Source organism: Gracilinanus agilis, chromosome 3 (assembly GCF_016433145.1).
Source record: "Gracilinanus agilis isolate LMUSP501 chromosome 3, AgileGrace, whole genome shotgun sequence".
NCBI classification, from domain to species: domain Eukaryota; kingdom Metazoa; phylum Chordata; class Mammalia; order Didelphimorphia; family Didelphidae; genus Gracilinanus; species Gracilinanus agilis.
The window spans coordinates 58,592,373-58,607,349 of NC_058132.1; the positions used below are offsets into that span (position 1 = coordinate 58,592,373).

General features: G+C 36.5%; 1 protein-coding gene across 2 annotated transcripts in view; it reads left to right on the forward strand.

The window, feature by feature from the left end:
• The window catches only part of CDC42 (cell division cycle 42), an 18,794-nt gene extending 5,163 nt beyond the window's left edge, over window positions 1–13,631 (forward strand). The window contains exons 3-5 of one of the 2 annotated variants that reach the window (XM_044667844.1): window positions 7,155–7,264; window positions 7,366–7,563; window positions 13,131–13,631. In XM_044667844.1, coding sequence (XP_044523779.1) covers window positions 7,155–7,264; window positions 7,366–7,563; window positions 13,131–13,220 — 398 coding nt within the window. In that variant the 3' untranslated portion in view covers window positions 13,221–13,631. Of the gene's footprint in view, window positions 1–7,154; window positions 7,265–7,365; window positions 7,564–11,574; window positions 12,166–13,130 lie in introns of those variants that run through there. The other variant, XM_044667845.1, reaches the window with a different exon arrangement.
• The last annotated feature ends 1,346 nt before the right edge of the window (window positions 13,632–14,977 follow it).

The window sequence follows — 14,977 nt, forward strand, 5'->3', positions numbered from 1 at the left end:
ACCCCCCCCCCCCCCAAAATAAACTTATAGAAGACATGAACAAGAATTGTACAAAATGGACTAGCATGGATGGATTGTGTTCTGCACACTTGCAGGGAACACAGAACCTCGAGGAGTTGCAGATTGTATTGTGCATTTGATTTTGCCATCTTAAGTTCTTAGAAAGTTCTGTCCAAATGGAAGGGGTTTGAATATTAGATTGGCGATGGACTGGGTCATTCTTCTTATCTGAAGAGAGGCGCGTTGCCCAAAGATTGGCCATAGCATCTTTGGGGGGGGGTGAGGTGAGAATTTGAAAATTTTAGCCGTCACCATAATTTCTCCCAATATCTTTCCTATTTCTCTTCCCCCTCCTAGAGAGCCAACCCAAATAACAAATAGTATTATTTTTTAAAGATGTAAGAGGGGAAAATATCAGTGTACAGTGACAGTGTATTCATTGTGTACTGTATCTGTGGACCTTCTACTTCTCCAGAGGAGGGTGAGGTTGTCTTTTCATATGTGTTCTTTTAGGCTGTGCTTGTTTTTTATACTTTTGTAGTTCTCTTTTGAATTTTTTGGTGGCTCTTTACCATTTTGTACATTTTTCATTTTTTTCTCCATTTTGTACATTTTTCATTTTTTCTCCATTTTGTAGTATAATGCTTCTCTTTGTGTCAGTTTATGTAAATCTTTCTATGCTTGTCTGTATTCAGTCACATTTGTTGTTTCTTATAGTCCAGTCATACTCAACACAGGCCATGGTATTTAGTCATTTCTCAATCAGTGGACATACATTTTCTTTCCTTTCGTTGGCCATCAAAAAATACTGCAATAAATATTTTGGGATTTGGTATTTGAGTAGTTTCTTATCATTGGTCTCCTGGTATATTTTAGTCACTTGACTAAGTGACCCTTCCCATCATCTGTCAAACATCCCAGTTTTTACAAGGAGGATCTGAAGTAAAACTTCAGGGTTATTTTAATTTAATTTCTTCTACTATTTTGGAACATTATTTCATGTGGTAATAACTTGGGATTCTTATTTTGAGAATATTTGTTGACGTCCTTTGACAATCTAGTGGGAAGTCAGTGTCTAAAGTGTCTAAGTCAGTAGACTAAAGCCCTCTTTTTTTCCCTTTAGTTTACTATATGTATAGTGCTTTTAGGACCACATAGTTCTTTACACACATGTTTTTATTTGAGCCTCATAAACTTGTGAGCTAGTTATAATAGTAATTACAGTTTTCCAGATGAATTACCTGAAACTCTGAAACAGAGGCCTAGAAAAGTAAGTAGTTTGACCAGAGGCACACAGTTAAGCCAGAGCTGAGATTTGGACTTGGATTCTTTGACTGCTGAATCCAACTCTCATTTCTTTGCATGTGACTGCTTTTATTTTGTTTGAAACCACAGGAACTTGAAATCTTGGCTTCTTTTTCATATTTAGGTTAATATTTTATAAGTGACTTGCTAGGGGCAGGTAGGTAGCTCAGTGAATAGAGAGCCAAGCCTGGAGATGGGAAGTCCTGGGTTAAAATCTGGATCTGATACTTCCTAGCCGTGCAACCCATGGCAAGTCAACCCCAGTTGCCAAGCCTTAACTGATCTTTTGTCTTGGGACTGAAACTTAGTATTGATAATAAGACAGAAGGTAAGGATTAAAAAAAAAAAATGAACCTACTAAAAATCAGGCAATTTAAGACTTTTTAGATGTTAGAAACATAGAGACAGTGTGGTGTAACTATATTCTTGGATTCTGTAAGAATTTGGTTCAAGTCCAGTCCTGCTGTTGACACATATATTGTGAGCCAAGTTACTTAGCCTCTCATGTTCTCCCAAAAGTATCTTATTTTGTAGAAGTACGTATCTCTGATAAAGGACTAATTTCTCAAATATCTAGAGAACTAAGCCAAATATACAAAAATAAAAGTTTTCTCTATTTGATAAATGGTCAAAGGATATGAACAGGCAGTTTTTAGATAAGAATCAAAGCCATCTATAGTCATAGGAAGAAATGTTCTGATTCACTCTTTTAAAAAATATATATAAAAACTCTTACCTTCCATCTTGGAATCAATACTGTGTATTGGGGCCCAAGGCAGAAGAGTGGTAAGGGCTAGGCAATGGGGGTCAAGTGACTTGCCCAAGGTCACACAGCTAGGAAGTGTCTGAGGCCAGATTTGAACATAGGACCTCCTTCCTGTCTCTAGACCTGGCTCTCAATCCACTGAGCCACCCATCTGCCCCAATCTAATTCATTCTTGATTAGAGAAATGTAAATTAAAACAATGGAGGTGTTGTCTAGCATTTATCAGATAGACTAATATGATAGAAAAGGAAAATGATAAATGTTGGAGAGGAAGTGGAAAAATTGGGATACTAATTACTGTTGGTGGAGATGGCAATATGATATAACCATTCTGGATTACAATTTGGAACTATGCTCAAAGGACTCAGAAACTGCATACCCTTTGATCCATCAATACCATTACTAGGTCTGTATCCCAAATAGATTTAAAAAAAAAAAAAAAGGAAAATGATCTATTTGTACAAAAATATTTATTGTAGCTCTTTTTGTGGTAGCAAAGAATTAGAAATTGAGAGGTTGTGCATCAATTGGGGAATGACTGAATAAATTGTGGTATATGATTGGTATGGAATACTCTGTTACAAGAAATGACAAACAGGATGATTTCAGAAAAATCTGGGAAGACTTACATGAACTGATGCAAAGTGAAGTAAGCAGAACCAGAAGGACTTTGTACATGGCAGCAATATTTTTTTTTCCCAGTTGCATGGACAAATAACTTTTGACAGTTGTTTTTTTGACATTTTAAAATTCCAAGTTTGTCCCCTTCCCTAGAGGATGGATAGTTTGATATAGATTATATCCATACTTTCATGTAATGTATATTTCCATATTGCTTATGTCATTATAAAAGCCACATGTCACATATACAATAGAAATCTCATGAAGGAAATATAGTGGAAGATATATGCTTTGATCTATACTCAGATTCCTACAGTTCCTTCTTTGGCTATGGATAGCATTTTCATCACAAGTTCCTTGTGGTTATCTTGGAGACTTACTTTGCTCATAATTTGAACCTTCACAGTTTGATCATCATTTAATATTTCTGTTAGTGTGTATACTGTGCTCCTGGTTCTTCTCATTTTACTTTGCATCAGTTCATATAAGTCTTTCCTGGTTTTTCTGAACTCATCCTGTTCATCATTCCTTATGGCACAATAGTATTTCATTACAGCCACATACCACAACTTGTTCATCCGTTGTCCAAATGATGGACAACTCCTCAGTTTCCAATTATAAAAGGAGCTGATTAAAAATATTTTGGTACAGGTAAATCCTTCTTTTTAGATTACAGATGCAGTAGTGGTATTTCTGGGTCAAAAAAGGACCCTTTGAGCCTGCCACGAGCATGGTTGAGTCAGTTGACAGTTTCACCACCAACCATACGACCCAGCCAACATTTATCATTTTCCATTTAAGTCATTAGACATTTTAAGTCATAGATGTGAGGTGTGGTTTCTCAAAATTGTTTTAATTTGCTTTTCTCTAAGTCAGTAGTGATTTGGAGCATTTTTTTCATATGACTATGGATAGTGTTAATTTCTTCCTCCGAGAACTGCCTGTTTATATCCTTTGACCATTTTTTGATGATTTTTTGATTACAAAAAATATTTTTGTAAATTCAACTCGGTTCTTCTATATATTTGAGAGATGAGTTGTTTGACAGAGATACTTGCTATAAGATTTCCCCCCAGATTTGTTGTTTCCCTTCTAATCTTGGTTGTGTTGGTTTTATTTGTACAAAACCCTTTTAATTAATGTAATCAAAATAACTGATTTTACTTTTCATGATGTTCTCTATGTCTTGTTTGGTCATAAATTTTCTTCCCTTATCCATAAGTCTTGACAGATAGCTTTTTCCATATTCCCCTAATTTTTTAAAAGTGTCACCTTTTATTTCTAGATCATATATTCATTTTTTTTTTTTTAACCCTTGTACTTCGGTGTATTGTCTCATAGGTGGAAGATTGGCAAGGGTGGGCAATGGGGGTCAAGTGACTTGCCCAGGGTCACACAGCTGGGAAGTGGCTGAGGCCGGGTTTGAACCTAGGACCTCCTGTCTCTAGGCCTGACTCTCACTCCACTGAGCTACCCAGCTGCCCCGATCATATATTCATTTTGACTTTATCCAGGTATATGGTGTGAGATATTGGTCCATGCCTAGTCTCTGTCATACTGCTTTCCATTTTTCCCAGCAGTTTTGGTCAGATAGTAAGTTCTTTTCCCCCCAAACTTGGATCTTTGGGTTTATTAAACATTAAGTTGCCAAGGGTGTTGACTGTCCAATCTATTTCACTGATCCACCACTATTTCTTAGCCAGTAACTAGATTGTTTTGATGATTCATGTTTTATGGTCTAATTTGAGATTTAGTATAGCCAGGCTTCCTTCCACTTTTTTTTCATTAATTCCCTCGGTATTTTTGGCCTTTTTGTCTTCTAGATGAACGCTGATTTTTTTTCAGTTATATATAAGAAATAATTTTTGGTAGTTTGGTATGGCAATGAATTAGGTAAATTAATTTAGAGAGGATTATCATTTTCACTATTGGCTCTGCCTATCCTGGAGGAATTAATGTTTTTCTAATTATTTAGATCTGATTTTATTTGTGTGAAGAGTGTTTTATAATTGTGTTCATATAGTTGCTGGATTTGTATTTTATATTGTCTAGAACAGTGATGGGCAAACTATGGCCCTCAGCCAGATGCTGTCCCCTGAAATGTTCTATCCAGCTGCGCCATATTATTCCTAATCTGATGAATACAATGAGTAGGATACAGTACAATGAAACTTCGAAAGAGTTGCCTTAGAAACAGACTGACAGATGAGCATTTCCTTTCCTTTGGCCCCCTCTTTTAAAAGTTTGCCCATCACTGGTCTAGAATTACTTTGAATGATAGTAATATTTCTTGATGAACAACTGTGAATGACCTACTTATTCTCAGCAATATAGTGATCCAAGACAATCCCAGACTTGTGATAAAAAATGCTATTTGCCCTCTGAGAAATTTGCAGACTGAAATAGATCATATTTCATTTTATTTATTTATTTTTTATTTGATAACTTCTACAAAATGACAATGGAAAAATGTTTTACATCATTACACATGTAAAATCTATATCAGATTGGTTGCCATCTCAGGGTAGAGGAAGGGAGGGAATAAAGGAGGAATGGTCAAAAAAAGAAGAGAATTTGGATCTCAAGTTTAAAAAAATGAATGTTAAAAATGTTTTTACATATAATAGGGGGAAAATAAAAAAAATTTTTTTAAACCCTTGTACTTCGGTGTATTTCTCATAGGTGGAAGATTGGTAAGGGTGGGCAATGGGGGTCAAGTGACTTGCCCAGGGTCACACAGCTGGGAAGTGGCTGAGGTCGGGTTTGAATCTAGGACCTCCTGTCTCTAGGCCTGGCTCTCACTCCACTGAGCTACCCAGCTGCCCCCGAAAAAAAAATGTTTTTAAAAAATATTATTTTGCAAATTACATATTGGTCCCTACAGAAGAACTTTGCTCTCCTCCATTTCCAGTGAAATAATAGGTCCAAACAAAATAGATATCAATATTGATTTCAAACTCCTAGGCATATTTTCTTTTCCAAACACTTGGATTCCATCTCTATCGGTGTTTGGAACCCCTGGCCAAAAAACGACGCCGGCTTTATTCTACTCAGAAGGAAACTTATCTCTCATCCAGGTTCCTCATCTATGAAAAGAGGCTACTTGTATTGCCTATCTCATAGGGTAGTTGTGGAGACAGTACTTTGTAAACCTTAAGGTAGTTAATGCAAATATGAATTTTAATAAAGAGTTTAGATTTGTTTATAATATGCTTATCATAATTCTGGTTCCTGTGACTTATTGGAAGGATATAAAAGAGTTCAAAACTTTATAATTCTTTATATTATTAAAGCCCTTCAAATTTAACCCTAATACCTTGCCCTAATTCTGAGGCTGAATGATTTTGCATAAGTAGGATAAGACAGCTGTTTCATTATGATAAAAATGGTAGATTTGAGGAATCAATTTTGGGTTTGAGTATAAGCTCTGTTATCTCACTCTGACTTTGGGCAAGTCACTTAAATTTTTCTGAGTAATTTTCTGAGTATTTTTTCATTCTTAAAATGAGGATAATATCCACTTCACAGGATTATTGTGAAGATTTTTGTTTTAGAGTAAGTGCAGTAAAAATGTTGAATCTGATGGCTCTGATTCTTAAATTTGTAATAGGAATGACTTCTTTGACTTTATATTGACATGACCTGATAGTATTTTGAGATTGCTTCCATTTGCCTGCTAGATCATTATATCCATTCTCAGATTAAGAAGAAAATTTCCTGCCTAGATAATTCTTGCCAAATATATTGATGTTTTTAACAGTAGCTATTGGCTTGTCTTAAGTATTAATATGTAGATTTGTTAATGTGGTTTTTATTAAGGTTTTACTTTGTCTTTCCAACTACTTGTAGCTAATTTAGTTTTCTGAATTTGAGTCATTTTCAGATGTTTGTCCTGGAAGTATGTATTAGTTTAAAATAATTGCTTGTACCAATAGCCAATACATAGTCAATAAACATTTATTAAACACCCATGATATACTTAGGGACTTTGCTAAGCACTAGGAATATGAATATGAAAAAAAAGACAGTTCCTACTCTCACGTTTATAATCTAATAAGGGAAGACAACATGCAAAGGAAGCTGAAGGGAGGAAGAGGCTAAGGAAGAGCCTTCTTAAATAAATGTAAGTTTTGGAGGAGTTCATCACCCCACACTTTAATCAGAGGGGCAGAAAGTGCAGGTTGATGAAATTCCTGGGGAAATAGTGCAGTAATTCTAAGAAGTATAGTTAGGTGGGAAATGAAGTTGTTTTATGTCAGCCACAGAAACTCCATGTGATATTACCATCAATTTTCTATCAGGCGAATTGCTTTTAATATAGCCAAAATGTTCTTAACTAGGTTTGTAGGTGCGTGCCATGGTGAAAACTACTTTGTGTGTGAACACATATATACATATGCATGATTTTCATTTTGTGAAATGATCTAGTTTCAGTACTGATAATTTCCCTTTTTCGTTCTAGGACAGGAAGATTATGACAGATTACGGCCTCTCAGTTATCCACAGACAGATGTGTTTCTTGTCTGTTTTTCAGTGGTATCCCCATCCTCATTTGAAAATGTGAAAGAAAAGGTGTGTTGAGCAAATATTTTTAACATCCTTCTCCATTCTTCTTTGTGAACCATTTGAGTAACCTCAAAATTAATTGATGTTTGTATGTTTCACGCCTTTAGTGGGTACCAGAGATTACTCACCACTGTCCAAAGACCCCTTTCTTGCTTGTTGGGACCCAAATTGATCTCAGAGATGATCCTTCGACTATTGAGAAACTTGCCAAGAACAAACAGAAGCCCATCACTCCAGAAACTGCTGAAAAGCTAGCTCGAGACCTGAAGGCTGTCAAATACGTGGAGTGTTCTGCGCTTACACAGGTGAAACCTTATTTGGAGACCATGCATTGTACTGTAGTTGACAACAGTGATAATTTTAGGTCACCTTACCATGTCAGGGCTATTTCTACTATTAGTTGATCAACTGTCCAGAATAGCTTCCTGGGAAGAACATGAGAAGACTCATCAGAATAGTAAGTGAGAATTACCTAGAAACATTTTTTTGGGTGAAATTTATAGCTTTTAATTGGATTCTTGTTACATATAGAAAATTTAACTTTTTATATCATGTTGTACTCATGATATTCATTTCCTATAGACATGTATGCTTCCCTTTTAGAAAAGGGTAAGTGTGGGGGCAGCTGGGTAGCTCAGTGGATTGAGAGCCAGGCCTAGAGACGGGGAGGTTCTAGGTTCAAATCTGGCCTCAGACACTTCTCAGCTGTGTGACCCTGGGCAAGTCACTTGACCCCCCATTGCCTGCCCTTACCACTCTTCTGCCTTGGAGCCAATACACAGTATTGACTCTAAAACGGAAGGTAAAGGTTTAAAAAAAAAAAAGAAAAGAAAAAGGAAAGTGTTCATTTATTTTGGTTTATAAAAAGTACAGAGCAAAGTAAGATCAAATTTTTTCAGTTTTGTTCTCCTGGGTCTAACATTTTTTCTAAATCTGTTTTTATTCTGTTAATGTTAATAGTTGGAAAACAACTAACTTTTCATGGTTAGTGGAGTTAGAGTAGTCAAAATAATCGAGAACTTTATTTTCTCAAGTAAAACTCTTGGATATTGCTTCCATAGCTAGATCTATGTTGTATTTATTTTTGTTTACTTTCATCTCCAATTTCTAAGTCCCCTAAAATTAAGCCTTTCTGGTCTTTTGAGGTCTTCTTTCTTTCCATTGTTCCTGATTGTACCTGCTTAATGGATGCTGGTTGTGGAGTTACCTGGGATGTGTATGTGTTTGGGCTCTGGGTTATTCATTTGTTCACTGATTATAGGGAGTTTTAATTGAAGGGTTGTACCCCCATTATCTTAACCTATTTTTTTTCCCCTGACAATCCTTTGGGGCTGTGAAAAAACGTGATGTGAGAAAGCAATTAGTGTAGAAATCTCATTGAGACCTTGGGTTGGTTGCTAAAGCAATTTATGCATGATTAGCCAAAGAGTGTTTCCAGTAACTTTACTGATTTCCTTTATCTATGAATACAGATGTTCTTTGATTTTTTTTGGAGAGCAATGACTATTGTGCACTTGTGAATATACTTGAAAGATCTTTTTTCTCTGTTACCTCAAAGATGTTTTTTAATGTTAATTTGTTATAGTGTAGCTGCTATATAATTCCAAGAGTACCTTTTTGTTATATGTATGTGGTTGGCAGGTAGTTCGTTTTTTGTTATGGCTTATTCTATGATTTGTTAGTTAATTTACTTTGGCTACATCAAGTGTTTTATGGGAAAATACTATATATACATATTATGTGAAAATTTCTAGTCATTATATGTAGGCATTTGGCTGAAAAAGATGAAATTTATTAGGAATTATGCTTGGGCTAAAAAAAAATGGTTTGAAAAAGACCCGAGTGTTTTAACAGATCTCAAACTCAATGTCATTGATTTTGATATTGGCAGCATATCTCTCTGTGTCTCCCACCCTCACCCTTCCCCCTCAAAAATTTTTTTAAAGAAAAAAGAAAAGTAAAGGAGAAGAAAGCTAGATATGATCTTGGGATATATTAAGAAATAACTTTTTCCCGGGAGTAAGGACATGATGGTCTTGACTATACTTTGCCCTGGTCAGATCACATTTGGAATATTGGTTTAGTTCTGAGATCTGTTAATTGAGAAGGAATTTAATAAAATGGAGAGTGTCAAGAAAAAGCTAGCATACTAAAAGACCATGATTGCATGTCATGAAGATTGGTTGAAAGAACTTGACATGCTTATCTTGGAGAAGACTTGGAAGAGATTTTTGTTGGGTGTGGGGCATGGATGAACATGCTATTTTAAAAAGTATTTGAAGGACTATTAAAGGCAAATCTAGGTTTGAGGTCAGGAAAAACTTCATAACAAATAGAACTGTTCAAAAGTGTGTAATGGAGGTAATGAGACCCTGTCCTCTATTTAGGAGGGAGAATTTAAGGTAAGACTGGATGACCCACTGTCAGGTATAATGTAGTGGAGATTTCTTTGTTTGGAGTATGGGTTGAACTAAATGGCTGCTGTTGTCCCCTCTAACTTGAAAAATCTGCAATTCTTTTTTCTTAATGTTACTGTTTAGTTTCCAATGCCTACTTTTTAATTTGTCCTTTCATTGATATTCTAATAGTAACTCTTAAATTGTCATCTTTCTCATCCCTTCTGGGATGATATCCTCTTCTCTCTCCCTCTCTAGGTGGTAGTGGAACCAGATTTTTGTTTCTCTTTAGTATTTGTTAATCTTTCTATGTAATTCATTTAAATTTCTATTGAGCACTTATTTGTTCAAGGTGTTACCATATCCTAAGCATCTGTTCAAAGTGACCTCAGCCATCTAGTACAACCATTAACTAAAGAACAAGGATCTCTTATACATGATCTCCACAAAGCCTTGCGTTCAAGGAGTCTGTGTTGTATTAACGGGCTAAAATGCTCTTAATCCTAAGTGATAAGAGAACAAGAGAGCTCTTCTTGGATCTTAGTATTTTCTTGATTTTTTTTTTTTTTTTTTTGCATTTTAACTTGTGTGCCAGTTAGGGAGAATGTATTTATCCAATCCTGATGTAAAGCTTTGTTGACATAAGTTTCTACTTATTAGTTACCTGGTCCCTGAGTTAACATGGTTATGCAGCAGGGAAGTTCTGGCATTCTGTGAAAGGATCTTGGGAGTCTTTGGTTTTTCTAGGAATTTTAAGGCTTTGAGATAACTCTTGTGACAGATGAAGTGGTTGTGGGCTAAAGAAAAAGAGAAACTTTTTGGGGTTCTCTTTAAACTCACTATCCTTGGAGGAGACCTGAGTGATTGTGGATAGTCATTATCGAGCTTCTTTGACCCACTGCTGCATTGGTTGTAACATAAGTTGATTCTTTTTTGTATTTGTAGATCCAGGAGACAATTCTGTTTCTCCACTCCATGTTTTGTGCTATGATGCACTTGGGCAATTATTATGAGCACATTGGACCCGCTTGCTTTAATACTGTAACTCCTTGTATCTTTCTTGTTTTCCTCTAACTTGGGTGATGTTAATGTGCTTAATATTGCTGAATAACTGAAGCTGATGCTGTTTTAGAGCTTTCTTCTCTTAAACTTCTGCTAAGCAATTAAAACTAATTTGAAATTGATGAGAATTTGTATTGGGAAAGATAAGCTTATTTTGAAATTGGGTTTCAGTCACTGTAGATATATTGCTAACATTTAGAAACAAATAGCATGCCCATATCAGTCTATTGCTTTATGTTCTTCAGTTATTCAGAGGCTGAATTCACATAAGACAGAAATTTTAATCACCATTTAAAAATATTTTTTGGACAATCATGAAGTTTTTTTAAACAAGCAAAATGAGTTTGCAGTGATATTCCAAATACTGCCCTTGTATTCAAACAAACACCTGGATTTCTGCCTACCCTTTTATTTTCATACAAATGCTAAAAAGAACAGATTTAGCTATTCGAAATACTCCAGGATTTGGCATGTCCACAGTTACCATTACAATTAAATTCTTGCCTTTTACCATATTGACAATATGGTGGTGTAGGAGATTCATTGTACTAACCCTTTAAAGAATCATATTGAACCATGAGCAAGTCACTCCTGAGATTTCATTCCTGGGTAAAGTAATAGGTGGGGAATAGAGGGCCAAAAGCCATGTCTTGATCTTGTCTTCTATCCTTTTTAATTCTTATATATTTCCAGGTGTAGTACATATTTTCTTTCAAATCTCTTTTTTAAATCCTGCACTCACCTACTTTTTTATGTGCATTCAGTCCTTTTTTATCCTTGGGTGCTGTTTGTATCTGCTAGTCTCTTTGTAATCCTCTAACCTAGCTGCTGTTCTCTTTCCTTCCCTCTGTCTTGTAGAGAGGTCTGAAGAATGTGTTTGATGAGGCTATCCTAGCTGCCCTCGAGCCTCCGGAAACTCAACCCAAAAGGAAGTGCTGTATATTCTAAACTGTTTTCTCCTTCCCCTCTTTGCTGCTGCTTCCTGTCCCAACACTGTAGAATCTCCGTTTTAAAAAACAAAACAAAACAAAAAAACAACACAAAGGAATAAAACGATCCTGTTTGAAAGCCTCTGCGTCTTTTTACTTACCATCTTAGAGCAACCTCTGTATTATTAGTTTTCTGGTTAAAAACTGCATTACATATCTATCTATCTTAGTAAAACACAAAATACTTTGTTATCTGGAGGCAGATTTGTTTTGCCCCTTGGGTTGCCCAATACTTGGAGCTTTATGGTTTTGGTAACTGGAATAAAAGGGGGCTCAGGTCTAGCATTAAAAATGCTCTTTAGGAGAAAATAAAGGAATACCCACCACTCAACAGTGGATGGAATCATGCACACATCTCATTTTATACTTGTGAAGCTGTTATTAATTGTACTTGCATGACAAACCTACATGGGAAGAGGTGACCTGCTAGTAGCGCTGTAATGTGATGGATTCTTTCTAATTTTTCCCCCCTGTGCATTGACCCTTTCTGTTGCTAGTGCTTTGGCTGTCTGTGCTGTAGTGGTATCTGTCAGGCTTGGGGTTTGGGTGGGGAGGGAGGAGGACGTGTTCATGTATCTGCTACTGCTTTACAAACACATTTGTTACGATAACTTTTAATACCCTAAGTCCATTTTAATAGTTGAACCTAAACTAAGGTTTGTTAATGTTCATATGTAAAGCTCTGCTGCCTTTATTTTCTTGCTTTTGATTTGTCATTATGAGGAAAACATAATTGTGTAGCTACCTTAAAATTTTGTTATTAAAAGAATTGCAATTGTTTGTATGAATGCCTGATGAAGCTTTATTCCTGTTGCACTGACTTGCTTTAGATTGACTTGTGGATAAGGTACCCATCTTTCTTGCTTTCCTTATATCTGATTTATGCTAACACATTCACCACTTCTGGTATTGCCCCAGCTACTTCTAGTGGGCGGGACAAGAGGGTCTCATCAAGTGACTTTTTGCTAACTTGGGCTTCCTGAAGTCTATCCATGCTGCAAGATGCCCCTGCACCATATTTGAATTCCCAGAGTCCTCACTTGGGTCAATATTTCACTGCTTCATATGTAGGCAGAGGTATTATGTCTCTGTGCGCCAAGTTCTAATACATCACAAACTCACCTTGAATTGAGCAAGATATACACATGCCTGTTTGCTTCTTGCTCCATATGTTGGTTTGCAAAAAGCATCCTCAAAAGTCCAGTGTGTCTGTCACGAAATTCTTGGCTACCTGCTGCATAACTTCCTAGTTATAATACATACCTTGGATCAAACTTGATGGAAAGAGATAGTGGAATTGAGATCATGGGTGGTTGCTTCCTATTCTCATATCTTGGTTACCATTCTGGGGGGTATTTGCTTTTCATTTTGTCTAATTACTGTACTGAATCAGACTGCCCATTTTCTCTCTCTACCCCTTTTCAGAAAGGCCTAAAGAATGTATTTGATGAGGCGATACTGGCTGCCCTGGAGCCTCCGGAACCGAAGAAGAGCCGCAGATGTGTGCTGCTATGAACATCCCTTCAGAGCCCCCTCTGCAAAGCTGGTGTCGGCATCATACTAAAAGCAATGTTTAAATCAAACTAAAGAGATATTAAAATTCGTTTTTGCAATAATGACAAATGCCCTGCACCCACCCCCACACTCTTAGTGTGAGGGCCAATTGGGGCCCCCAGTTTCCCTCCCAACTCGGTTTAAATGCTAGTTAATTTTGAGTAATTATGTATTGTCAGAAAACTGATCAGTACTAGTTTTTTATTTTTGTTTACTGTTTCTTTTTTTTTTTTTTTTTAAAGCAAGGCATGCTTGTAATGACTCTGTAACAGACTAATTCTAGGCTCAAAATTATTGAAGCTGCTCCCTGGTGCCAACCTGGCAAGTAATCTGGGACTTCTTAGGTTTTTTTTTTTTTTTTTTTGAGTGTGTGTGGGGGGTGGCATTGGTTTTTTTGGGGGTGGGTGGATTTTTTTTTTCTAATCTTTTAGCCAGAGGGTAGGTTTTTTTTTTTTTTTGTTGTTGTTTTTTTTTTGAGGGGGGTGATTTGGAGGGGAGGGAAGAAGTTTGATTCTACTTCCCAGATCTGGTTCAGGAAAGATATTTCCCCTCCTGGTGCTCTTTAGGAAGGAGTATATAGAATGCACCCCCTCAGTAACTTATACTCCTTTTTGAAAGTTGCCTTTTCGTTCCCCACTCTGCGTAGGTCCAGTGTTGAGTGAAACAATCCCAAGTGGGTGAACCATGTATTGCCCCTTCTCCCTCCTCCTGTTATGGGTTGCACTGTATTCTTGTCTACGACATTGAGGGGATATGCCAGTTGCTGCTTTTGAGGCTAAAGTTCAGACTTCATCAATAAGTGAAGAAAAGCCTGTACCTTTGGAACCACACCAGAATGATTTAGATGAGAATTTAAAAAGAAAATCCGGTTTTGTTTTCCTGCCACTCCTGCTCTAATCTTCTGAGCCAAGATGTGCAGTTTATCATGTGTTCATGAAACACAGCTAATGAACCTGGTGTGTTCATAAGTAAGGCTAACAGGAGTGGTGTTGGCAGGCTAAAAAATGATTCCAATCATCTTTCAAGGGAGCTTGGGATAGACAGCCAACTTCATTAAGAAGCTTGGTGGGAGGGAGATGTGATACCATAGGGACCAGTCAGGGGAATCCCCTTTATCTGTGTTTTGCATATGAGAAACCCTAGAGCCAGAAGATGGGGCTCTAATATAATAAAAATCATGGGAAGAAGTCTTACCGAAGACTCCAGTGTTAAATAGGGATTTTATCAGAAAACTATTGGTTTGCAGTTTCCAGTTTTTTTAATATCTAGGGAATCTTGTTCATCTTCCCAAAGTCCTAATTCTTGTAGATTCATTAGTGTTGAACCAATGCTTTTCTCATGTCTCAATTCTTTGTATATGCATTCTTTTCAGATGTATTAAACAAACAAACAAAAAAATACCTTCACAAACCCGCCTGAGGGTTGTTATTTCCTCCCCTCCCCCTGCCTCTCACTTCTCAGCTTATTTAAAGACATAGGAATTTGACTCTCTCAGGCACCAATTTTTAGCATTGAATAAAAGAGGCAAAACTTTAAAAGTTTCATTTTTGTATTTCCTTTCCTGATACTTGACATTGTGTGTTTTCTTTAAAGTTTCTTCCTTTTTCATATAAATTTTGACCAACAGCTACTAGAATTCTTGCCCTCAATAAAAAGTGAGACTTCCCAGGGCCTCTTTTTGTTTGTAGTGAGGAAATGTTCTGTGTGCTAGTTCCTGG